We start from the raw sequence: 25,310 nt of genomic DNA on the forward strand, positions 1-25,310 counted from the left end.
GTGTAGCACAGAGAATTATATTTAATATCTTGTGATAATCTGTAATGAAAAGGAATAGGAAAAAGAATATACATGTATATGTGTAACTGAATCACTATGCTGTACACCAGAAACTAACACAATATTATAAATCAGTAATACTTCAATTAAAAAAAATAAAATGATGATATATCACCTAAAGGCAATAATATTGCAAAAACTTATGGTAACATATGTGAGTACACTCCCTGGAGTTTTACAGTGTCCAACCCATGTCATGGTAAGAGATGCTCTTGAGTAGACAATAATGTACATTTTTAATCTCTAAAATTGGAATAATAATACCGAGAGCTACCATTTATTGTGTGTCAGTTGTATATCAAGGAAGCTAATTTATAGGCTCTGGTTCAAGTCATACTAATGGCTGACGTTTATTAATGTTCATTCTGTGTCAGGTGTACCACTTCCTACCTTAAATATGTAATCTCAATTAATCTCTAAATTAACCCAATGAGGTAGAAAGTATTCTATGCCCATTTTACAGATAAGGAGAGGCTTAGAGAACTTCTTAACTCTCCCCAAATTCCATAGATAAGAAGTGGCCATGTGAATTTTAACCTTAAACTCCAACATTCTGCCTCTTACTCACGTTTGCACACTGCTTCGGTGCTGAGAAGGAAGATATTGTCACCTGGCTTTACAACAAAGCGCCTGGCTCTCAGGGAGCTTGAGCGCTTGGGAATGCCCTCAGTCTAGCAGGAAGGGGAGGCAAGAGTCAAGCCCCAGTGTGCCTGGTTTCTGGTGCTCTGCCCAGTCTCCACTGAGCCACACTGGTTGCTGAAGCTGTGTGATGTCAGAAACCTTTAAGAACCATGGCAATACTGTTAATTACCCCCAAGATACCTGCCTGGCTTGCTCCCTCACCGCATTCTAGTTTCTGCTTACAAGTCGTCTCCTTAGTTTTCGCTGACCACGGTTCTGGGAGAGCATCGTCACGCACAGCTGGGCACTTAGGAGTTGCTCAGGACCTTTCTGACAGTCACTTGGCTCCGTGAATGATTCTTCCCCAGGGCACCTGAGTCTTCTTTTTCGTCCCTCCAGGTTATGTTGCAATGGGCGCCGTCCTCCCATCCTTCTGGGGCCAGCAGCCCCTCGTCCAACAGCAGATCGCCATGGGTGCTCAGCCATCAGTCGCTCAGGTGATGCCAGGGGCTCAGCCCATCGCATGGGGCCAGCCGGGTCTCTTCCCTGCCACTCAGCAGCCCTGGCCCGCCGTGGCCGGGCAGTTTCCGCCAGCCGCCTTCATGCCCACACAAACTGTTATGCCTTTGCCAGCCGCCATGTTCCCAGGTCCCCTCACCCCCCTGGCCACCGTCCCAGCCACGGGTGACTCGGCCAGGTCCAGTCCACAGACCGACAAGCCCAGGCAGAAAATGGGAAAAGAGATGTTTAAGGATTTCCAGATGGCCCAGCCTCCGCCCGTGCCCTCCCGCAAACCCGACCAGCCCTCCCTCACCTGCACCTCAGAGGCCTTCTCCAGTTACTTCAACAAAGTCGGGGTGGCACAGGATACAGACGACTGTGATGACTTTGACATCTCGCAGTTGAATTTGACCCCCGTGACTTCTACCACGCCATCGACCAACTCACGTGAGTATCCTTCTTTGGCAGCATAAACCCACTGAGACAACTGATGCCTTGTTTCTGGCGTCAGGGGAGTCATCTCAGGGGCATTCAATGGGCTCTTTGTTTATAGTGCTGCTACCAACAGTAGCCTCTCATTATTAGGTACCGGTTCCAACAGACGCACATTCTCTGTGCGCTGTGTATTGGTTATTTTTATCCTCCGAACAGTGCTGGTGGCAAGTAGTGTGAGACTTGTTTGACAGATAATGAGAGTGAGGTTCAAAGACAAAGAGCGTAGAGAAAGAGGTAGAATTAAGCCCAAGCCTGTAATTTTCTGCCTTGTCACTCTGCCTCTCACCGTTTTTGCTCTTTCGCTCATTCATTCACTCCTGTACGTATATCCCAGCTCGGACACCCAGACTTGGCGTTTGGCTTATTGAAATAAAAACGACTGGTGTATGTGAATTTTAAAAACATTTGGAACCAGAATTTAAAAAATAGAATAGAAAATTAAGAAGATCAGGAGAAACCTTAGGCCCGAGATACTGCAGCTGTAAGGCCTCATGCAACTGGTATCATTGAAGCCAGAATTTGACTCAAAGCTTTGGATAGTCGAAGAGAAAAAATGATGGTGTGACAGAAAGTTCTGGACCCGGAATCCAGAGAGCAGCCGAATTAGACTAGTTTTGTGCTGATGGGCAAGTCATTTTATTTATTTGACCTTCAATTTCCTCATCTATCTTAGGCTGAGGGTTATAAAAAGGATTCAGTGGTACGTGTACTAAAGCTTTTATACCTCTCAGAGTTTGAAGTACTTTTATTGTCAGTTTTATGGCCTATTGAGTGGGTTTGTGCAGATCCCGGGGTTCCAATCCTGGCTCCCCCACCACAAGCTGTGTCTTTGGGCAAAGGTGTGACGTCCCTTAACCTCCGCTGTGTCTTGGGTAGAATGAGAGAGTTGACTTGGATAGTGGTGTGCCTTCTAGTTCCGGCATTCAGTGATGCTGCCCCAGCTCACTTTGCTGCTGCCAGCCTCTGGGAAACCAGAACCACGCAGCCAGTCAGAATCCAGATACACCTGGGCACACCCGTGCTTGGTCGACATCACCCCGGGAAGGTGTCTGGGGATCCAGTTCGTGCCTTGACAGCTGATAAGGGGAAGGAAAAGGCTCGTGGGACAATGAGCTTGGCGCTTTTATTACTGTCACAGATGATACGGATGGCTGCTTAGCCAATACCATGAATTGTCAAAAATAAAAAAATCTGATGTTAACACAATTAGGTCGTGTCACCAGCCAGGTTGGGAATGCTGTTCTGAAAATGAGCCTCTTCTCTGTGTATAAACAGCCTGCTCCCTCTCAGGCCATAGGATCTACACGGTGAGGGCATTTCTATTCAGTTCCAACTCACAGGGTTTGCTTGAAGAATAATGAATAAATGATGAAATGCTAAAGAAATGACAGGCATGCATGAAGAAGCAAGCACCTTTTGAAAACGGAGGTCTCCTTTTCGAGGGTCTTGTGTGCCAGCTACAAATAAAAGAGGAAAGTTGAGGTTCTTTGAGGACGAGGGATATGCCTTAATCGTCCTCGCGTTGCTGCGCTTCTCACGATGCTTCCGTGGTGTCTCGCACGTGGGAGGCATCTGGGAAAGGGTGTAGAGAATGAAAGGAGCAAAACACAGGCCGCTCAGTTACTGTTGTGTTTCAGAGCTGGGATTTGCAACCGTGGCACGATTGAGATTGGCGGCCAGGTCGTCCTTTGCTGTGGGGCTGCCCTGTGCACAGTAGGGTGTTGAACAGCATCTCTGGCCTCTACCCACGAGACACCCAGTAGCCCGCATCCTCTCCCCCGAGCCATGATGATCAAAGATAACACTAGATATTGTCCCCGGGAATGAAATTGCCCCAGATCGAGAACCACTGTTTTAGAGTATAGCTGTGTTCTAGAAAGCCTTCTAAAAGTTAAGACACTTGCATAAATAAACTTCAAGTTAATATACCCATGATTCCATCCAGTAAGTATGAGCAGTGCACCTCTCAGCGTGGGCAGCTCCGGGAGGGCTCTCTGCCTTCAGTAAGCAAGGAGCGACGTCAAACACAATTCAGACTCGAATTACACGAATCATTATGAAGCATGCACTGCATATCAAGGTGTTTTCATAAAGCTTCTCTCATTTCTCTCAGTCTGGCTGGTTTGTTCTGTAATCATCTCATGAAACAAAACAGGCTTCCTTTCCAATTAAAAAGCAACTCATTGTTTTATTTTAAAGAACATGAGTGAAAATGATCTTTCTAGCCTCTGATCCATCAACATCAGCTTTTAGAGTGTTTTGAGTGGCGTGGCACCTCAGGTGAACCACGAATAGGGATAAAAAAGCACGGTGGACTGGACGGTGTCCGATCTGTGGTGAATCCCAGTGCTCCTGTTCCATTGTGACGTTAGCTCTGAGGAAGACACTTCACCTCTCTGAGCAGCAGTTTCTTCCAGAAAAAAGCCGACAGGTACAATACCACCTTGAAGCGTTTCTGCTCGAGGGCATAATGAATGCCAGGTGCCTCGCACAGTGTCTGGCTTGCTGGCACACAATAAGCAGCACCGTCATTCTAGAGAGAGGTTCATCGAGGCAAAAGCAGCTCACCACGTCTTAGAATCACTCACTGTCTTGAGAAGCAGCCAGATTCTGTAAATTCTGGGAAGTCATGGCAGGGAGGCCTTACCAATGTTTTTTGGAAGTCAGTTACTAAATCAAGCCACGCCCCTCTCCCTCGGGGCTGAGCCAGTGATGGGTATTTTCAATGCCAAGTTAGAAATTATCGAAAGGGTAGTTTCCAGTGGCAGATTTGTTATAAACCACTGGGATAAATGAGACAAGGAAAATTTGGGAGGATCAAGACAGAAAATGCATCTCCTTGTGGAAGAAGGAAAAAGTTAACCATCAGCTACATCCATTTTCCCAGGTCACTAAGACACTCTTTACACAGCACGTGTTTATCTGTTACCTACTGTGTGTCAGGATACGAATCCCTACTATGTGCCAGGATCCAAAGCCTGCTTCTACCACTTGCCAACTCTGTGGCCTCGAGCAGTTTAGCAATTTCACCTTCTTTCTTGGTTAAACTGGGAGAACCCCTACCTCAGAGAGGCTTTCTGTGGACTAGAGATACTGCCTATAAAATTTCGGGTGGTTTCTGACACATAGGAGGCACTCAGTAAATGCATAGCACTGTCCTCTTAATCTATTTACTCTCACTGAAATAATTGCATGATGTTAAGGAAAAGAGAAGAAAGAAAACCATAGTCCAGTGGTTCTCAGCTTGAGTCTGTGGAAGCACAGAGTCTGGGATTCAGTAGGTCTCTGTGGGGTGAGGCCCAAGAATTTGCATTTCTAACAAGTTCCCAGATGTGGTTGATGCAGCTAATGCAGGGATCATCCCTTAAGGGCCGCGGTCTCACCCATCCCTGTGGCCCAGCTCCTTCTTGACCGTCAAGTATGTGAGAAGACAGGGTGAGTAGGTACAGAAGAGATACTAAAGTGTTCAACTGCTGACTTGTGACAGGAAGAGGGCTCCTGGGATTTGACTCAGTGTAGCCAGATCCCCGAGGGTCTGCAGGGTCTGAATGGTCGCCGCCAGACATTTATGATGTTTTTTCTCTTTGCATGGTCTCCGTGCAGCTCCAACCCCAGCCCCTAGACAGAGCTCTCCATCCAAATCATCCGCATCCCACGCCAGTGATCCAACCACAGATGACATCTTTGAAGAGGGCTTCGAAAGTCCCAGCAAAAGCGAAGAGCAGGAAGCTGTAAGTGACCGGTTTGTTCTTTCTGATTCAGTTTTTCTTAAACTTAAAGCCTCTGTCTCTGAAATGGATGATACATGAGGAAACCGACATAGAAAAGAGCGCTGCCTCAGACTCTTATGCTCTCAAGGGGTTTCCTTTTATGTTCAAATGAGCAGCTGAAATCCGTTATCCTTTCATGAAATTGTTACTACCAGTTCTCACGCTGTGGCAGTGGCGTCCTGTAACTGAGACGCTGCCTCCTTTAGGATAACAGATGATACGTGTGCATGGAAATATGCCCAGCTGTCTTATATTTTCAATTACGAAAAAGGAAAAAAAAATGTTATCTTCTTGTGTTCTAGCCTGAGGGGTCACAGGCCTCATCCAACAGTGATCCATTTGGTGAACCCAGTGGGGAGCCCAGTGGTGATAATATAAGTCCACAGGCCGGTAGCTAGATAGCACAGGTCTGGGTAGGTATCTGTCCCTTTGATGTCCTTCACCCTGAAGCCATCTGCTTTCCCCTCCACTTGTTGCTTCCCTCTAAAGTCGCATCCCTAACATGTGCACCATCTCTCCTGGCCTGAGCGTTAGCCCTGATGTTTGTGCCATCTCTGCATGCCTGGTGTCTGTCTTTTGCCTTGTTTTTCCTCATGGATGCATGACCTTGGATATATATTGGGAGGGTAGGGGTAAAGATGAGGAGTGGGGCGTGGTCATGCTGTATTATTCACGATACGATCTGAGCAGGAGGGGTGGTGATCGAATGAGGCATGGTTAGAGGTACTTTCAGTTTCTGAAAAGCACCCGCATTTGGAGATGGATACGTTCTTCTCACCCTGATGATTGCTCTGTTTGCTGTGGTCCAGATGCTTAAAATCTTTGAAACGATGTGCCACTGCATTGGCCCACACGCCACAGATCTAAAGACGTCACCACCCACACACAGAAGCCCAACCAAGAAACAAAAACAAGCAGTGCTTGAAATGATTGATAGAGATGGAGCGGGGAGGGTATAGTTCAGTGCTAGAGCACATGCCTAGCACATGGGAGGTCCTGGGTTCAAGCCCCAGTACTTCCATATAAATAAACATAATTACCTCTCTGCCTAAAGCAAAAAAACTAAAAATTTTTAAGACGTGCTTGAAAAAAAAAAAAGACTGATAGAGATGTAAGAGCACAGTAGCCCACTGTGTCGGGCCAAAGGGGGTCCCGCACCCGTTCCACGCCGCGAAAGTGAAATTCTAAGCTCAAAGACAGGTCACATCTGTTCGCCCCTGAGGCTCTGCTGTTTGCGCCTGCGTGACAGCCTGTGGTTTGCCACCAGACCACTTCAGATTCCATCAGCAGCTCCTCGGAGAGAGGTGTCCTTCCATTTCCCAGAAGTGGCTTTGGGCACTTGAATTTCAATACATCTGATTTGATCGAGAGAAAGAGGGGTTGATGAAGCGAACTTTCTCAGGAGGCAGAAGTACCCCTTGTTACCCAGACGTGATTTCTGAGGTCACTCCTTGACAAATGTGTTCAATTTTCAGACACTTTTCTAGTTCTCTGTAGCCATGTAGGACGGGAGAGCCGCACTGACAGAGCTCCTTTCGTAAGGCCTGAACAGCCTGGTCAGAACCATTAAAATGGTAAATAGTTTTCACTGTTCATAAATGGATTCTGAGGCTACCTCGGAATCGGTCGCAGTTCATGTGTGAGCTATTTTGACGGTTATTGAAAGCTCATACAGTGTTTTGAAAGTGCAGTTTGTTAATAGATTTTATGATGAAAGAACTTCATGCACCGTACATCTCGCTGCCTTCCGCCTCGGTACCCCAGCCCGCGGGGACACATCGTGCCATGTGCGCGCTCCTCTGAGAGTCCAGCCTTGCAGAGCTGCTCGGGGAGCTCGTGATACCAGGCAAGTCAGGGCTCCAGGAACGACAGAAGTTGGAGATGGTGGGCGGGCGCCTTGGGAAGATTCCCCAAGAGGTTTTTCTGTCCCTTACGTGTGTTTTATAAACCTTCACATCCTCAACCGCTCCTTGGAAAATTTGATGCATGAACTGGGGGCGGGGAGGTGGGAACAGAGCCATTCGTCAGGATAGCAGCCAGCATCATCCTAAAATTGGGAAGTTTCCCTAGAAAACAAAGAGGACATACAGCACTTGCAGATCAATGTGTCACACCCTCATCTTCATGAGCCTGCTCTGCTGGAGACAGTCATATAAGCTGAACGGTTCTGGGGCGGGGGGGCAGGGTAGCTTCAGCCTGTTCCCTATTTGTTGCTCCATCTGCAGACCCCCAGGCCATGGCTGAGTTGTGAATGGACGTGGCATGTCGTGGTGGGAAGAGCTCAGAATTTGGAACATGAGTTTAAGTTCTAGCTCAGCTACTTCATAGCAGGAAATCTGGGGCAAGAACCATCCTTTCTATTGCGTCTTGGTTTGCTTACCTGCCAGAAGGGGCTTATTTATCCGTTCTGTTGACTGAGATAGCAGATGGAGACAGGCGCTCGGGTCTCAGCTTAAAACTCTGGGTTCTGGAGCAAGGCTGAGTTCAGAACCTGGCACTGGCACTTACTAGCTATGTGACCCTGATGAGCTGTCATAATAATTCTCTGTCTTATTTGGAAAAATAAGGATAAAAATAGTGTCCTCCTCATAGGGTTGTTGTTTGGACTAAGTGAGGTGATGTGGGTGGAGCTCTTAGCAACAGCGTCAGACACAGAGCGGCCAGTCGCTGTTAGCTGCCATCAGCACCACCACCACCACCACCATCATATGCGGTTCGCCACTCCTTGGATTTTATGCATTCAGCCCTTACGTCCTTATGTTGAGTAAATTCTACCATAAGGACCCAGGCCATTGGCTGGGAGGTTTTGCTTTGTACTTTCTATTTGTAAGTAATGAATTTTCAGTATGCCTCAAAATACTTTGGGGGAAAAGAAGAAAAAAACCCTACTTCTTAGTTCTCCAGTTTGCCCTCTCCCCTAATCACCATGATCCCTAATCACCATGATCCCTATTAGGACCTCCCAGGTCACCTCTGACTTCTCAAACAATGAGCAGCCTTATCTTAGAGTCACATGTAAATCCTAAGAAGTAGCTCCCAGCTCCCAATGAGGGCTGGGCTATAATCTTCAATGAAGCAATTTTTTGCCTTTGAAAACTCAGCCTGACAATTTTGCACTTGCCGGTCAGGAGTCGCGTGCCAAGAGGCTGATGCCAGTCTTGCCGACGTTTCCGTGAAGACCCCCACGAGGAAAGCCCTGATGAGCCTCTGGGCCCCTCCACCAGTAGATGCACATTGCATCTCTCTGTCTCCATGCCATTCACCCATCCACCCAACTGGAAATTTACTGACTGCAGTTTCTTTGTGCCTCTCCAGGCACTGGGAAAAAGGATACTATGCAGGGATGGTTCCAGCCATAGCTCTATTTTCCACTCTGCCTCCACGCAGTTGGAAAGCAGGAGTCTCGTCCTCCTTATCGCCCTTGCAACCATTATCTGCAGCTTCTTTTTATTAGAAATACCCGCACAGTTCTGAGTAGGTAGGGGTGACATCTGTTGATAAGTTAAAACCATATCACACTGCAGTAAGAGGGAACAGCCAGCCTCAGTCCTCACAGGTGGACGCTTTAGGGCCAATCCCAAACAGCATTTCTGTTTTAGCAATAAAAGGGAATATCTTCAATTATTTCATTTCCCACCCCCCCACCCTCCCATCTGGGAGAATCACGTGTCTTTAAAAGACGGGGTCAAGAGGGGCCAAAAAAAAAAACCCTCAAACAATATTATAATGGCTGGTGGGGAATGGCAGGTAATTTATACTTCACTGATGTGTTGCTAGAGCAATTTTCGGGGCGAAATGTTAGCTTTTGAGGACATGAAAGAAAAATGAAAACATTTATTTGGTTAAATAGCTAAGTAAATAAACTGCCTATCAGACTTTCCCAGCTGTCAAGTCAAAGTAGCATCTGTAACAATGGGGAATTGTTTGGTCTGTCTCCCTTAGTAACAACAGATCTTGCCAGAAATAAGTCACTGTCATTTTTTTTAAATACTGATCTTCATAGTGGGAACCCAAGACATGCAAAGTATTACCTGATGAATTTTTAGTGTTCAGGAGAAAAGAAAGCAGAACTTCAGATACTTTGGGAGGGAGAGTTTTTTAAAAAGGGTGGGGTGAGAAAGAAAGAAGAGAAATGTTCAGAGTCAGGGGACCTGGTTGAGTCTGAATTACAGTTCCAAAGCAGGCGACCTTAAGCAGGACCTTAGATAACCCTGGGACCCCCGTCCCCACATATGATGAATACGGATCATTGGAACAGCCCCCTCCCCAGACGCTCCCAGAATCAGAAGATGCTATAAGTTTAAAAATACATATATCATGCATATGAAAGTGCTATATAAGTTTTGAAAGTAACGTGTATTTGGCATTATTGTTACTATTCTGTTTTAAAATAGAATCGCACAAGAGAGAGCCTTAAAGAACCACAAAAATGGAAAATAATCTCTCCTTCTCATGGGCATGGTGCTCAGAGGCAGCTCCGACCAACACCCGTCCAGGCAGGAGATGCTGGCTGAGGGCAGAGTCGGCCAGGCTGACGAGGTGGGCTCGCTGCCGAGGGATGTTAAAAGATGGAATCAGGAGGAAGTTAAGACTGAAGGGAAATGGGAGATGAAGAAGAGGGTGTAAGCTAAGATGACCTCCAGGTCCCTGACTGGGGGATCTGGGTGGTGTCAGTCCCTGTGCTGAGGAACACAGAGCTTGAGTGAAAAGAAGGCAAGTTTACTTTGGGACCAGTTCTTGTTAACATGTCCATGAACTTCCAAGTAAAGATGCCAGTGGATTACTGGGTGCGGGACTCTGGAGGACAGAAGACTAAATATGGAGATTTCAGCATGGATGTAAGCCCCTGGAGTAGTAGGTGCAACTACAAGACACTGACCATTTAGACCGGAGGTCAGCAAACTCTCTGTGACTGAATGCTTTGTGGACCGTCTGGTCTTTGTCACAACTAATCTACTCTCCTGTTGTAACAGGAAAGCAGCAAAAGACGATGCTTAAAAGGGTGGTGAGTTTGGGTGATAGTTTATTTACCAAAAAACAGGCAGCCACCAAAACTGGCCAGTGGGCTGGCCCTGGCTGACTCTAATTGTGATCACACTCAGCTTCTAGAATCACTCTGCAGAAGCTAATACAAGCAGCCTTGCATTTACTAGTCCTAATAAAATAAACTTCAAGGTCACCAGCATGTTTATAGCACTTCCGTAAGCATCACCTAGCTCGGTCCTCAGGGGAACACTCTTAAGTGTTTTTATTCCTGTTTCACAACTGTGATGGGTAAGGTGGAGGTTAACGACTTGTTGAAATCACAAGATTCACCTGTAACGGGGCTAGGGTTTGAATCGAGCCCTAGACTAAATAACTGCAGGACACGCAGCTGGGACCGGGACGTCTGAGCTTTGGCAGCCTCTGTTTGATTGCATGTGACGGGAGGCAGATGGCTTCATTTCTGGCCTTTGATCTTCTCGTCTATAAAGCAATTCCTGCAAGCCCTTCTAGCTCTTACATTCTAGGACCTTCTAACTTGCCCAGATCACCCACTAGAGCATGGAATACCCAGTCCTCACACAAGACCTCTGACAGCACCCCTGTCCCAGGCTGTCCTTACCCCCAGCTGACGAAGGAAAGGACGGAAGTGCCTTAAATACGCCGACTTCTGCATGAGATAGCATGACTATCTGCATGAGATCCAGGACCCACTCTTGGTCACCAGGAGCCTACTCAGGACAGGGCCTCCTGCTTATGGCAGAGAACTGTTGTCACCAACCTCAGGGCCGTCATCTGCTGTGTAACAAGGTCAGGAAAGATGATGTGCGTGTTCAGAGCAGATAACGTGTGCCCATCATTGTTAGGATTGACGGGAATGCAAAATTGATCAGAACATGTGCAGACCCCCTGGGACTCAGATCGTGCATCTCTGTGTTCACCAAGTGGGCGTCAGCACCCCACGATCCCAGGAAGTGAGTGCATTTGGCAACAACTTCAATCTCTAAGGAATTAACGTTAAATCCATTCTGTGTTTTGAAGACTTGCCGACCCCAAAGGCCAGATTTTCAGGCTGAAAGTGGTGAGAAAGCTCTGTTTCCTCCCTTTCCTTCGAATAAAAGAGAAAGGAAGACTCTCATTTCTGGAGTTAAAATTCTTCACGTTGTATGAGCTCTCTTGTTTCAGTCCCATGATGTTGATGTTACAAACCCCATTGTACAGATGGAGAAACTGAGGCCCAGGTAAAATGCTGGCCTCAGTTCATACGGGTAATTAGGATGGCTGGGGTCTCTGTGAGTCTAAAATTCATGCCTTTTTCATGAATTCAGATGGAACTTTATTTCAGCCTTATTTCCACTCCCTGGTTACCACCACCTTTTTGATTTTACCAAACTAGGAAATATAAGACCCTGCTGAGCTAGATCCAGGTGTTGGGGCTCAAAGACCTCAAGGCTGAAGTTGCTGCTCAGGCAGGCCCATTAGGGCCTGAGGGACTCAAGCTTTGGCTCCCCTCCCAGCTGCAGTCTGACCCTTGGCGTGGCCCTCACCCCCGGCTCCCAGGCTGTGGCAGAGATGGGCTTGCTCAGCCAACTAGAGTGCATGGTGCGTTGACCTCACACCTGAGCCCACCCTTCTCAGCATGCTTTGTCTTCTCCCCGCTCATCGTTTGTTTTGGACATAACCATTGCTGAACGTGGCCCAGCTTTCCAAAAACAAACACAGTAAAAATAAAATGGATGCAAAGTCATGAGCACAGGTTAGGTGGCTTTCCAAAGGGGTTCATTAAAATGTGGGATAGGAAACTATTGGCTGTGATACAACAAGCCAGACAGCTGGGGATGGGTAGGGCAGGGGAGAGAATAAGAAGAGAAATGGGAGTGCAGACCCTGGGCTGCCCTCCTGGCACTCACTGCTTCTCGAGGACTTTGGGAAAAACAACCCTCACGTCTGGGGAACCCTGTGTCTTCCTACAGGGAAGGCAGTGTCACACTGAGGGCCCTTCTGGCTTCGACACGCTACAAAAGGGATCCCGTAGCAGTGGAGAGGACAGTGGGCTTAGAAAGAGCTGGATGGGTGTACACAAAACTCTTGAGAAAACAAATCCACAGTGTTGGAAGTCAGATAGGCAGTGAGGGGTTGACTGAGAAGGACACAGGAGAAGTTTTCAGGGTGAGGAAATGCTCTAGAGCTTGATTGCTCCAAGGAGGGGTAGACGGGTGTGTACACTTGTCACAGTGCATCCAACTGTACACTCAGTGTGGGAGTGTTTCATTGTGTGTCAGTTGCACCTCAAAGAAATTGATTTAAAAATAAGAATAGGTAACCTAGAGATGGAAAAGAGTTTAGCGATTAGTTACCGGGGATTGGGCTGAAGGGGAACTAGAGAGTTACTGCTTAATGGGTACAGAGTCTATTTGGGGTGAGGAAAGATGTAGAAATAGGGGTGATGGTTACACATCATTGGGAATGTAATGAATGTCACTGAATGGTCCGCTTAAAAAATTAAAATGGCAAATGCTATGCTCTGTACATTTGCAATAAACAAGGTTCAAAAATAACAAACTTGGTTATATTCCAGCTCTGCCCTGTGCTGGCTGAGTGGCCTTGGGCCAGTCATCGCACTCTGGGGAGCCTCACTTCTCCCCTGTAAATGGAGACAGGAATACCCGGGGTACAGACTTTGGGATGCCCGAGTAAAACCATGTCTGTGATGTAGGAAAGCCCTTTGTAGGCTTTATAAAGATTTCTGTGAACATAAGCTATTACTCCAATTCTGTGATTCCGCTTGGCTTCTCGACGTGAGCTCGCACCTTGTGCTTAAAGTCATCTGCAAACATGTGGAAGTCTCTATTATCCACAGAGCCCTGCAACCAGATCCTTCAGATTAACCCCACATTCTTTTCACACGGTTTCCCGGGGTGGACCCTATGCCGTTAATAGGTTTCCTCACAGAGCCAGTTGCACCCATGTGCTATGAAGGCGATGCAATTTGGAAAGCCGCTGACAGGTGATTATGAGGCCTCCGACCATCTTCTGTAAAGGAAGGGCAGAGCCACACGCCCAGACACAGGGGACCTCGCCGGTTCGGGAGTGCTTCCCCGTGCCAGGCTCTGTGCCAGTCCAGTGATGTGTATACTCTCCTTCAGTCCTCACCACACCTCCCCAAGAGAGGGTTTCTAGCCTCATTTTACAGATGAGAAAGCTGGTACTCAGAGAGCTTAAATAACCTGCATGGAGTTTTAAGGTTACGAAGTAGGGGACAGTGAGAAAGAGAATAGCAGCCTGACAGCCAGAAGCTGTGGAATGTGAACAGATTCACAGGACGTCAGCATCGGACAAGGCCCTCTGTGCCCGGGGTGGGTCCAGACCACTCAGTAGTCGTGGCTGAGCACAGGCACACTTGTGCATTGCTCACGTTCCAAATATGACCAAATGTTCTCTCCTGGCTTTAGCCTTGCTCCAGTCTTCCTGCTTTCTGGATAAGAATTACTGAGATAATCATATTCCCACTTCCTGAAAGCATCCAACCCAGAGAGGAGCCTTACTTTCCTGACCCCTCTCTATACGTCTCATGTAAGCCTGATCCTATACTAAGCCTTTTCTAACAAGCTCTTCCAGGCTTTCCCATCACCCACCTCATTGTCATCAGTGATAAACCCAACTGGAATTCAAGTGTTAGTGTGTTCGCGTGGCCTTTGGCTGCCAGAAGTTGGCAGTAGGAATCCCACCCGTGTGCTTGTACTCTTCCACTGCACCTCCCAGAAAACGGGGTATCCAGCTTAAGTCAGAGGGTGGAGGGCTGATTGGTTCTCATTTTTACTGTATGGTTTCTTTCTGCTTTGTTGTCCTCTACAAATGAAGATGATTAATGTGTCAGATTCACAAATGAGCTGAAAGTTTGTAAGCATTTGCCAGCTCTCATTAAGAGAAGCACTCTTCACTGACTCACTCCCGTCCTCATGCTCCATGTTGGTGGTGGGTGCGCCTCCCAGGTGCCAAGCCCTGGCTCGGAATTTAGGAGACTGGCATGAAAGGTGCAGTGGAGACCCCTGTGTGGGAGGTACTAGAAAATGACACGGTGGCATTGTAGACAGTCTCCACCGGGCACGGCAGGAGTCCAGGAGCAGGATGGTTTAAATCACCTGCACGGTCCAGGAAGCCCTTCTATGTGGGCTGGCTCTGAAAGTGTGAACCTCCGGGGCAGGACAAAGAGAGGTCCTGAAGGCATGAGGAACTGTCTGAGCATAGTCTCAGAGATGGGAAAAAGCCCATCATGTCTGGGTGGCCAGAATTCCAGTTTGGAAGATGTGCACAGGAGAGAGAGGAAGTAGATGAAGCTGAACGGGGAGGGGCCCCGTGGACCACCCTGTGGGGTCTGCTTATCCTTAGGGGAACAGGGAGTCGGGAGGGTTGGAAACTGGCATGACCAAATCCATTGCAGAAAGATCATTCTGACAGAGGCATAAAGAATTTTTTTAAAGCACAATATACGTGACCTGAAGGGTGAGTTTTGATTCATGGTCTGCAAGGGACATTTATTAGCTCTAATGGACTATGAGACTGATCGGTCTCATGTGCCCAGCGAGGGAGCTTTGACCTTACCCTGTGGGTAACGAGGAGCCTTTGAAAGATTTGAATCAGGGCAGAGATGTGGTCAAATCTGACAGAAGAAAAAAAACAGAAATATCAACAGTGTGCTGTGCTAATGTGTGATGCCATTTAAGCTTTTTAGAATATCGAAAATCGTCTGCAGACCCCTTGGTGACCTTGCCAGAAGTCAGGTCAGAAATTTCTGGATCAGATGATTTCTTAGCTCCCCTCCAGCTCTGACAGTCTAAGATTCTGTAACAAGGAAGGTAAAGCTATTGCCGAAACGTACAATGCATCACAGTGTCAGACTTTGGGATTATCTGCTGCTTGGGGTTTTCCACACCACTGCTCCCCTTCATTAGTGGGGATAATTGAGAGTTGACTGCAGTCGTTAACCACTGTTGCGATGGGTATTTGAAGCTAAATTCCGGCAAGCGGGAGATGGGTGAATATTTATCTCAGCTGCAGAAAGTTAATGCAGTGTGGCATTAATTACCCTGTCTGAGCTTGCTGTCTTTTTCTGTTTTTAGGTGTCATTCTCAGTTGAATAAATTAGGTTCCAAAATTAGAATAGAGCAAATGGTGGGGTGAGATCAAGGCAGCCTGACTTCTTAGGGCATCCGAAAAGCAGAGTAGGCTAAGCAAGTTTACCCAGGAAAGATGAAGGTGCATCCTTGTCTCCCAGCATAGGTGGAAGGAGATGGTGGTTCCTAGTAGTTGGCTTCACCATTGACCGCCTTCCGTGTGCTCCACCCACCTCACCCCCAGGACACAGACACACAGAAAATTCCCTGTTTAGCCTTACAACAGGTATTTGAAACATTTCAAGACACTGGCAGAGAATAGATGAGGTGCTTAATGAATCATCTTCCTATTGATTTTGCACGGTTCGATTTTAAGAGAATAAAGCCAAGGGAGAGTGTGTTTAGGACAGAGGGATCAGAACGGTGGAAGAAGGAAAAACTGTCTTATTCATTTATTCAACAAACCTTCCTTGAGCACTTCGTGTGCTAGGTCCACATAGGTCAAATGGCAGGCGAATGGGTAGGGGTAACTCAGAAGCAGTTTGAAAGAAAGCATTTCCATTCTTGCTGTCATCTGACATTTGGAAGAAGGGTTACATTGATTCTTTACATTTCCAAGGGCAGTGTGGAGTCCCATGGGTGGAAAGCATGAAGGGGCAAATTGGCGACCTGTTACAGTACAGAATAGGGTGCCTCAAAGGGTAAGAAGCGCCTTCTTCCTGGCAGAACACAGAGATGATGAGTTCTGGAAGAAAACATCCTGCACCTGACCTCAGGAGCCCCGGATTCTCTTCCCGGCACGGTTACTAGGTAACCGCGTGACTCTGGGGAAACAAACTCTCCTCCCTGGACTTCACTTACTTCATCTATAAAATGATGGGCCTGGACAAAATTACCATCTGGTCCACCCCCACTTTGCAATAAAAGCAAGCAACATGATATACTAAGTCCATGAGAGGCAGTACAGTGACTTTGAGATTATACAACCTCTTTGATTTTTAGGTTTTGTCTACAAAATGAAGGTAGAAAGAATAAAAGCCACTCTCAGGACTGTTAGAGAAAAAAAGACATGAGGATGCTTTATAAATTCCAAAACACTCTACAACACCATAGATAGAAAGGTTGGTTTTGAGTGGGGGTTCTTTTGTCGTTGTTTTTTAATGGTGGCTGTTGTAATAGACTAGAAAAAGCACTGGACCTTACTTTTAGATCTCGTGTCCTCAACTTACTAGCTGTGTGACCATGGACAAATTACTTAACTTCTCTGTGCTTGGTTTCTCATTTGCAAAAGAGATAAAACATATGCCTTACAAGGCTGTTGTGACGTGTTCAAGAGACAGTGTACTTGAAGATACCTCGCATGGTGCCAGACGTGTAGTAGGGGCTAGAGCGTGCCAGTTCAATCTGATGGTTCAAGAAAGGCAGTTAAGAAGGATGTATATTCACGTGGCAGGAGGCAGGCTAATATATAAAATATAGCAGAATTAAGATGTCAGTGTCTGTTTAATTCTGGTACAAACATTCAAGAGTGACAGCGTGAAAGTCAGTTTTAACAGAAGGGCCTGTGCACACTTAAGGCCAGACCATTGACCTGATCTGTTAGTGCGCCCTGGGCCATTTCAACATGAACTGCGGTTTGCAGTGATTTCAGCAAGGCCAAACACCGTTTCCCATCTGCATGTGGGTTGACGGTTTGCTGATGTGTTGTGAAAATCCTTGTGTATGTCTTAGGACAGCCCTGCGGGTGCAGGCAAATGACAGGCCAAATCTGAAACAGCAGAGAGAATGGAAACAAGTCCCAGAAGCTGGTAACTAAGAGCTTGTGGCACAATTTCTATTTCTCTTGCTCTAACAAGTGCCCCGTCATCACTGCTTGTAGGAACCAAAGAGCAATCTGAAATGGAATTTCAGCAGTCTCACGTGGGTGTTTGTAAAACTGCTGGAAAAATGCCCACTTGACTCACGATAGGTGTCACCATGTTCTGAAGACCTAATTCTGCCAAGCACTGTGCGAGAGGCTACATATATATATATAAATTCTCTTACTCTCTTAAGAACCCTGTTGGGTAAACAGTGTTATTCCCATTTCATGGTTGGGGAAGCTGAGGCTCAGAAAGTGTAAGTATTTTGTCCACATCACACAGCTTGTCCAGATCTCTCTACTAGACACTGCTGTGTCCCTAACAGGGCGGTCAGGCTCAACTTGAAAGCCAGAGATAAAACTGGGTGAGTAGTTCTTCTCAATGATTAAAAAAAAAAAACTTGCCAAAATCATATGCACCATGACCAAAGAATCTCCAAGCCACCTAAGGTCATTCATCATCAGCTGTCATCTTTCTGTTGTAATCCCAAACCCTCCTTCCCCTGTTGTCTCAGGAAGCCCTGTCTGGAGAAGAGCAGGTCTCACTTTGTCCCTCTGTCCCCAGGAGCGGGAGCCTCTCTATGCGCAGATCCACAGACCTAAGGAATAGCACCCCTGCGGGCTCGTGGCTGGTGCTTCAGGACTGGCATGGAAATCAGCATCGTGACAGGCTCTCTGGTGTCCTTTCACCTCACCTCACCCCACAAACTCACGATGGTCCCCATGGAACTCGTTTGGAAGAGGGAACTAAGAGTTTTTGGCAACCAATGGTAGATATCTCTGGCAGCACAAATACGGAAACAAACACAAACACACAAAACTATGAAACAAAGTCATATCCAACAACACGAATCAAGCCAACGCTTACCCGACAAATACCCTAAGCTCTCCTAGCGTGGGTTTAAGAGGACCCCGTCTGTGAATCCGTAATTCTCTTTTTATTCTTCCACCTGTTGACCAGTGTAAAGACATCGAGTTTGGAGTGACGGGCCTCAGAGATTGACATCAGAGTTGGCACCGATGTCACTTAGGCAAAAAGCAAGAGGCCCTCCATCACCATGGTCTCATCGTCCATATGCCTTTCCACGTGGGATGGTGTGTTTCCATCACTCCACACGGCCTGGTCTGCCATTTGCCCCCTTTCCTTTCTTTGTCATGTTTGAAGATGAATGGGTGTACAAATTTTTGTATTGCTTTTGACTTTTTTTTCGATGTTGATGAAGAAATCTAACTGGAAAGGAAAAAGCCTCATATGAAATGAATTAACTTGAAATCACAAGACAAATAAGTGGTTGATGATTCTTCTTGATCACAAATGTTGCCAAAACAACCCTTCAGCTATTCTACACCCTGGTGAAGACGGACGGCTTTCGGTTTAACCTTCACTCTGTGAGTAAGAATCCCATTGATGAGAAGGATAAAAAAAAAATGCATCTGATTTCCTCAGAAGCTCTAAACTCTTAAGTACAATTAGAAAATATTTTTTATTTTTTCCGATACCTTGCTGCTGTGATGCTATGCAGACAAGTGTCTTCTCCACGTGCCATTTTCAAAGAAAAGTCATTTGCCAAATAATTCGGGGACAGTCCTGGTAATGCGGTTTTGGATCTTAAAAAAAATGACTTTCTACATGAAACAATGGTGACATGAATATTGCTAATAACAAACTGATTCCGTGGTCACGATGGTTCATCTCTGTCTCTTTTTGTACATCAGAAAATTCAAATGGGATTTTTATTTTATAACTTGAAAAAAAAAAAAACCCGACCATTAAACTCTTTAAATATTTAAGGGAAATGGCTTTAAGGAGTTCTCATGAAAAAAAAAAATTGCCAGTTTGGGTTTGTTTTTTTTTTTTTGTAAATATCAATGTTAATGAAAATACTTTTTAATGATGCCATCACACTGTAGAGAAGGTAGCAGATTGAGTGCAAGATGTGACGAACTTGATGGATGGGGCTCACTTTTCAGATGTTACTCTGGAGCATATGGTAGGAAGCTGGAGTTCAGAAACAGCTGGCAGGAGCAGTTGGCCAATCAGCAGCTAGTGAACAGGAAGGAGCACGTGACTCCATCACCTAATCTAGCCTTTCCACAAGAGTCCCCGCCCTCTGCATAAAACAAGAAAGAGACAATCCACGCTCTGAAGGCCTGCTCTTCAGAGCCCCAAACTCCCTCCCACCTCTCCATGCCCAGTGACCCCCATAGAAATCACAGGACTGTTTGTATGTGAAACAGAAGAATTTAAAGTTCCTTTTTTTTTTTTTTCACATTTACAAGACAAGAAGTGCAGTGTTTGGTTCGTATGTGCAGCACATGATTTTCATAAAGAATCTATATATTTTTGCCCTACAGAGAATTGTTCTACAGGTCAAATGTGTTTTCCTGATGTTCCTATGCAGTTACAGTATGTTGAATTTAGTGGTTTAACACTAAGAAGAAAACTTTAAAGAATCACGTGATTAATTGGATTTGGGGATGGTAATTATTTATACTTGGTTTTAAAATTTGAAAATTTGCATTAACCTTGATCTGATTGACTTAAATAGGCCTGTGTCCTTTGATTCTTTACATCAGTAGAAACGAAAATGATTTGGAAGGTGGTCTACTTGTTCAGAAAGAAAAAAAAAGGATATGTCATGGTGGTTATTACTGTTTGACAAGCCCAGATTTTACACTGTCACGTCACTGGAATCTAAATTGTTTTCAGTTGCATAAACTTGGAAAATGTCTATTACAGAAATACATGTAAGTGTCACCCTGATATGGAAGGTCTGAAGAACCAGAAAGGTGAAAAGGGCCATTTCCCGTCCTCCATCGATGTCACATGTTGGTCGACGAGATTTCTCCAGGAATGTGTGTACCTTTTATGAGTCATTAATCCTTCCACGTGAAGGGGAAAATGGGAAAGCTGTGATAACCATGAGCGTGGTCCTAAAACCTGTTCCCTTGTGTTTTCTGGGGGTTTGATAAGAGAGGTGGTTCCCATGGGGAGATGACTTGGATTGTTCTGTTGTCTGTGATTCTGATTCTAAACCAGTGGTGCTATCTTCTCCCTCGATTCAGCTGTCTTGGGTCTGTCCCGCAGTATCACACCCTCTTACTGAGTCTGTGGGTTGCTTCTGACACATTCAAAGGGAACCCTGCCTGATGTCGCTGCTTCAGGGACACCGTCTGGAGCTAATTTCATAGCAGAAAGTGACACCCGAGGGCACTTTTCATCACTGATTGAGTGTGGTTGAAAATATTCCTGGCTCCAGACTTAAAGAGGATGGCCCATGTGATGCATTAAAGTGAGGGAAATAAAGTCAAGATTTTAAACTGCCATCCACGTTGTCATTGGCAGAATTATGCTGTTTGATACGCTCTGTTTGGTGAGCTCAGAATCACCATATCCCATCCCAGGAATGCAGTGAAATTTCCAATAAGAGCTGAGGTGCCGATACCGAAAGGCTGTGTGGGGAGTCTGCCCAGTTCCAGTTAGATCGATAGAAAATCCACGTGTACAACTGTTAATTCCTCATCCTTCACTAGCACGAAATTTGTCACTTTAAATTTTGAAACCAGGGAAACACCACCCGTCGTTCTGTCCCCATTCCCCATAGCGCTCCGATCTTTACACGCCGCGAGACTTTTTTGATAATCCGTGCTCATCCCAGTGTCTACGGAAATCCCATCCTGTCATGTACCGGGCACCTTCTTTTAAAAAAAAAAATAATGTTTACTCTCTGGGTTTGGTTCATTTCAATTTCTGTGTTCTGACACATATTTTTTTAATAAAGATGAGAAAGAGAAAATGACTGTTGCAGGACATTTCTAGACCTACTTTAACTTTACCTCAGATGACAGTTTGTTAACATATATTGGACACATTATTTTTAACTTTATGTACAATGCATTCAACAGAACAGCAAAATTTTTAGAAATTTTCCATTAATTTCTGTAACACGCCATGTAAAACTGTTACAATAAACATGTTTGAGAACAACAGCTTACCTGGTTTTATTCCACATGTTTCTACTGGATATTCAGGTGAAAGTTTAGAAGAAATGGCTTCTCTGGAAGCTTCCATCTGGCCAGGCGAAGGCCTGTTTTCCCCTCTTCACTGAGGAGGTAGCTCAGTTTGTCCTCAGGTCCATTCAGGTCCTGGCTACGCTTGGAAATTCAGCCACAGTGAAGAATGAGGAAGATGTTGTCAGGAAGAGCAACACCCTGTATAGATGTTGTGTTTGGACCATGTTTAACCTAGGACTTGCAAAAGTTAGGAAAGATCCCAGTACTCACCCTATGGATTTGGGGTCTCCAAAAAAAAAAAAAAAAACCCAAAACAAACAGATAATAGACCTGCTAAACTCTTGGTTGGAAGACCAAGATTAACCTGGACTCTCGAAGAGTTTGTCCCATAGTTCAAGATTGTCTGCTTTAATGGATCCAAAGAGGGAAGCATTTATCTCCACGTTCCCTACACACTCCACACCAAAAAACTTGAAAAGTAGTCTGAAGCTGGACCTTGACTTTTCTATGTATTGAAGAACAAAAAAAAAAAAAAAAGTGTGTGTGTGTGTGTGTATTTGTATGAATCTGTGTATTTATATGGATATGTGTGTGTGTGTATGTATGTGTGTGTGATTTTTATCTCGTCTTGTTATTAGATCAGTTTGTTGATCCAGTAATCAGCCAGATTACAGATTATGATTAGGTCATTGACATGCCCAAAAAAACACCTATGTTTTAAGAATGGTTATGTTAATGGTTATAGAAACCCATCCCCTCAGTCTGGCCTCATTAAACAGAAAGTATTAAACAGGTGTTAACCGCCAACTCTGAGAAAATGAGAGAAAGGGCTCAGATTCCAGCAAAATAAATTAGGACTGGATAGAAGCATCGGCTTTCATTCAGTAATCAGTGCTCACTCCTGGGCTGAACTGTTAGCAAGTGACAGAGGCATTTCTGAACAGCAGTGCCGCATCCTTGTTGAGCAGCTGACCTGTGCCGTGCGATGCTCCACGCCTTGCCTCAGTTAATCTTCTAAATATTAGATATTATCCCCAGTTTATACATGAAGAAACTGAGACTTGGGGAGAGCAAATAACTTCCTCAGCTAGTGGATGGTAGAGTTAAGGTTTGAATTTTTAGTCTCTTTACTCATAGTTGATTTTAATTTTTTCAAAAACTGGATATTCACTCTTGTAAGTGGTTCTACATAGCCTTGGTGAAAACCCTGACCTCCTATATCTCTTCCCAGACCTCTAGTTGATCTTCGGTAATAAGTTAGATTTCTAAGTTGCTCGGTGTAAAGTAAAATTTTTTTTTAATTTTTAAAAATTAAGCACTTCGGATGTTAGTATCTTAAGTCTATTGCTGAGTTCATGGTTTCTTCTTTAACTGGCACTTCTGAAAGAGTGTTTGTTAGCGGGGTAGAGAATAGACCTCTTGGCCCAGCTAGTTCAAGTTCAGCTGAAACTGAGCACTGGCGCTTTACTTTTCCAAACTAAATGAATCTTAAAGAAGTGGCAAATTAAAGGGTGTCCTATTTAACTGCTAGGCTGATGCCAAAATAAATCAGGCAGACGTATCTGCTTTCATTTTTGTGCTTGAGAGCAAACCCTTGTTGTTTTGACAGTAAATGTTTTTTGTTTTATTCAGAATGACAGTAGGAAAAACGCCTAGAATAAAAACAGGTTTCATGGAAATCAACCTTCAAAGCTTTGTGAAACCTTTTAAAAGATGTTTAAATTCAAGTGAGTTGTGAACAGTGGTGCTGGTGCCTGAAAGATTGAAAAAAAAAAAAGGTAAACAGATGTAAATGAATTTCAAGCCAGTTAGTGACCAGTGCTCAGTATTTACGTTAAAATACGAATAATAGCTGGCACTCTTGGGCTGTTCCTACTCTCTGTGTGCCACTCATTTTTAAGGTATCATTTCCAAGTTTTTACACAAACCCTGAGAGAAAAGAAATATGCTCCCCATTTTACAACTTAGGAAAATGACACTCAGAGATGTTACGAAACAGCCATCAGTTAACGGAGCCCACGATCTCACCCAGGGGTTGTCATAGCTCCCGGGGTCCAACCTCCAAGTCTGTTTCCTCTGTTCCACGGTTGCTTCTGTCTGCAGGGTTTCTGTGATGTCAGATGGCTCCCACACACTCCATAAAATACTTTGAGTCTTTCTTTATTCAATTCCAAGTAATGTCTATTATATTAGAAAAATCCCACCCAGCAGTACCCCGGCTAATTTAGTACAGAAATTCTTCAGTAAAATGACTAGATTTTTTTTTTTAAAGGAAAAAAGTCTAGTTTTATTCTCAAGAACGGTAATAACTCTAACATGATCCAATGAATATTTAATTTCAAAACAAAACCCTCACATTCGTTTTTTATCATCCAAGGTACAGAGATCTGAAGAGGGAACCTTTTTGAACAGGTTTTTCTGTGCATCCTTTGCTGAAGAATATTAATGACTGCCAGGTGGAAAATGCCTAAATATTCCTGTGAGACGGCAGTCTCTGGTGACTTGGGTCTTTAATCTTCTGAGCAACCTCTCGCCACTTCTGTCACTCACGTGAGAGTCACACCCTGGAGCCGGGAACTGGCAGGAATGGTTGGAGGGGAATAAGTAGTGATCAGGGTTGACAACAGTAGAATGTTAGACTGTCCTTTTTCCTACTGTACTTCTAGCAACTCGACCATGCCTCCCCTTTGGAGGTGCTGGACACCCTGAAATCTGCCGCATTTCAGATTGTAATTGAAATCTCAATTTCAGATTGTAATTTCACATTTGAAATTGTCACATTTCAGGGCCATGAGCTCAAGAATCTAGGAACTTAGTTATTAAAGGGAAGTTGTTTCTTCTGACCTGTCTTGTGCCCTTTCAGACTTTCATGTGAGGTAAAACACGTAAAAGAAAGGTGGTCAGTGATCACACCATCCATGTTTATTCTTTCAGAATAAAACTTAGCCGATAGTCCACGTTCATCAGAAGACAGAAAAATGGCGCCGAAGTCAAGCAACTGGATACTCAGTAGTTTTCTTTTCTTCCTAGTGTGCCCTAAATTTAGGCAGAACCTGGGACGTGGAGTATTTGACCAGATCCTCACTTTTTGCTCATCATTTGTCTCTCTTCTTCACCAAAGTGAAGCGCACCATCTTTACCAGTGAGTCGATGTAAAGCAGCTTCCAGATGGTGGACTCTGAATTCAGAAAGTCTTGATGTAGGTTCTGGATCCATGACTCTATAGTTTTTTGACCTGAGACAAGTCACTTAAGCTCTAACACTCAATTCACTCACATGTAAAGTGGAGACAATAATATGTGCCTCAAAAGTCTGTTCTGAGACATAACTTTGATAATTTCATACCTAGAACATGTTACCTGTTATTAATACCAAAGGAAGACTGATAGCTATTTGTTTTTGTACTTAATTCTTTTACTTTATCCTTTCATATCAGTAATCCAAGCACAGTCACTCTACAAAGTGTGGGGCATGGCAATGGGTAATGATTACCTCTATCTTACTGTTAGAGGAAGGCAAGGAAGCATACACATATCCCTGTGAAATGTTTTCACTGGCAAAGTTTAAAGCAAAGATGTGTCATGGATTACTGTTACTCATGTAGCAGAGTTATTAAGCACGTGCTATGTACCAGGTCCTGTGATAAGCACTGGAGATTCAGAATTTTTTTTTTAAGATGCATACATGACTATCCTCACTTCAAGAACTACAGATTCTATTGGGAAAAGAGGTTAATAGATGAATGAATTATAGTAGGATTAGTGCTGAAATAAAGGCATAAGCTAAAACTATGGGATTGGTGGGGGAGGGCTATACAGAAGCTCTGATGGTTGAGTTGGGTCTTAAGAAATGAGTCATGAATCAGTGGCAGTAGAGGCAAAAGCTGTAGCA

At 44.9% G+C, this 25,310-nt stretch overlaps 1 protein-coding gene across 17 annotated transcripts in view; it reads left to right on the top strand.

The window, feature by feature from the left end:
- The window catches only part of DAB1 (DAB adaptor protein 1), a 386,755-nt gene extending 361,942 nt beyond the window's left edge, over positions 1-24,813 (top strand). For 11 of the 17 annotated variants that reach the window (XM_072974349.1, XM_072974361.1, XM_072974347.1 and 8 more), the window contains 3 exons: positions 1,081-1,629; positions 5,281-5,408; positions 24,450-24,813. In XM_072974349.1, coding sequence (XP_072830450.1) covers positions 1,081-1,629; positions 5,281-5,408; positions 24,450-24,575 — 803 coding nt within the window. In that variant the 3' untranslated portion in view covers positions 24,576-24,813. Of the gene's footprint in view, positions 1-1,080; positions 1,630-5,280; positions 5,409-5,749; positions 5,861-9,841; positions 10,633-17,970; positions 21,396-24,449 lie in introns of those variants that run through there. The other 6 variants (XM_072974356.1, XM_072974359.1, XM_072974357.1 and 3 more) reach the window with 4 other exon arrangements.
- Positions 24,814-25,310: the final 497 nt, after the last annotated feature.

The sequence above is a fragment of the Vicugna pacos genome, chromosome 13, assembly GCF_048564905.1.
Source record: "Vicugna pacos chromosome 13, VicPac4, whole genome shotgun sequence".
In the NCBI taxonomy this organism is placed as follows: Eukaryota; Metazoa; Chordata; class Mammalia; order Artiodactyla; family Camelidae; genus Vicugna; species Vicugna pacos.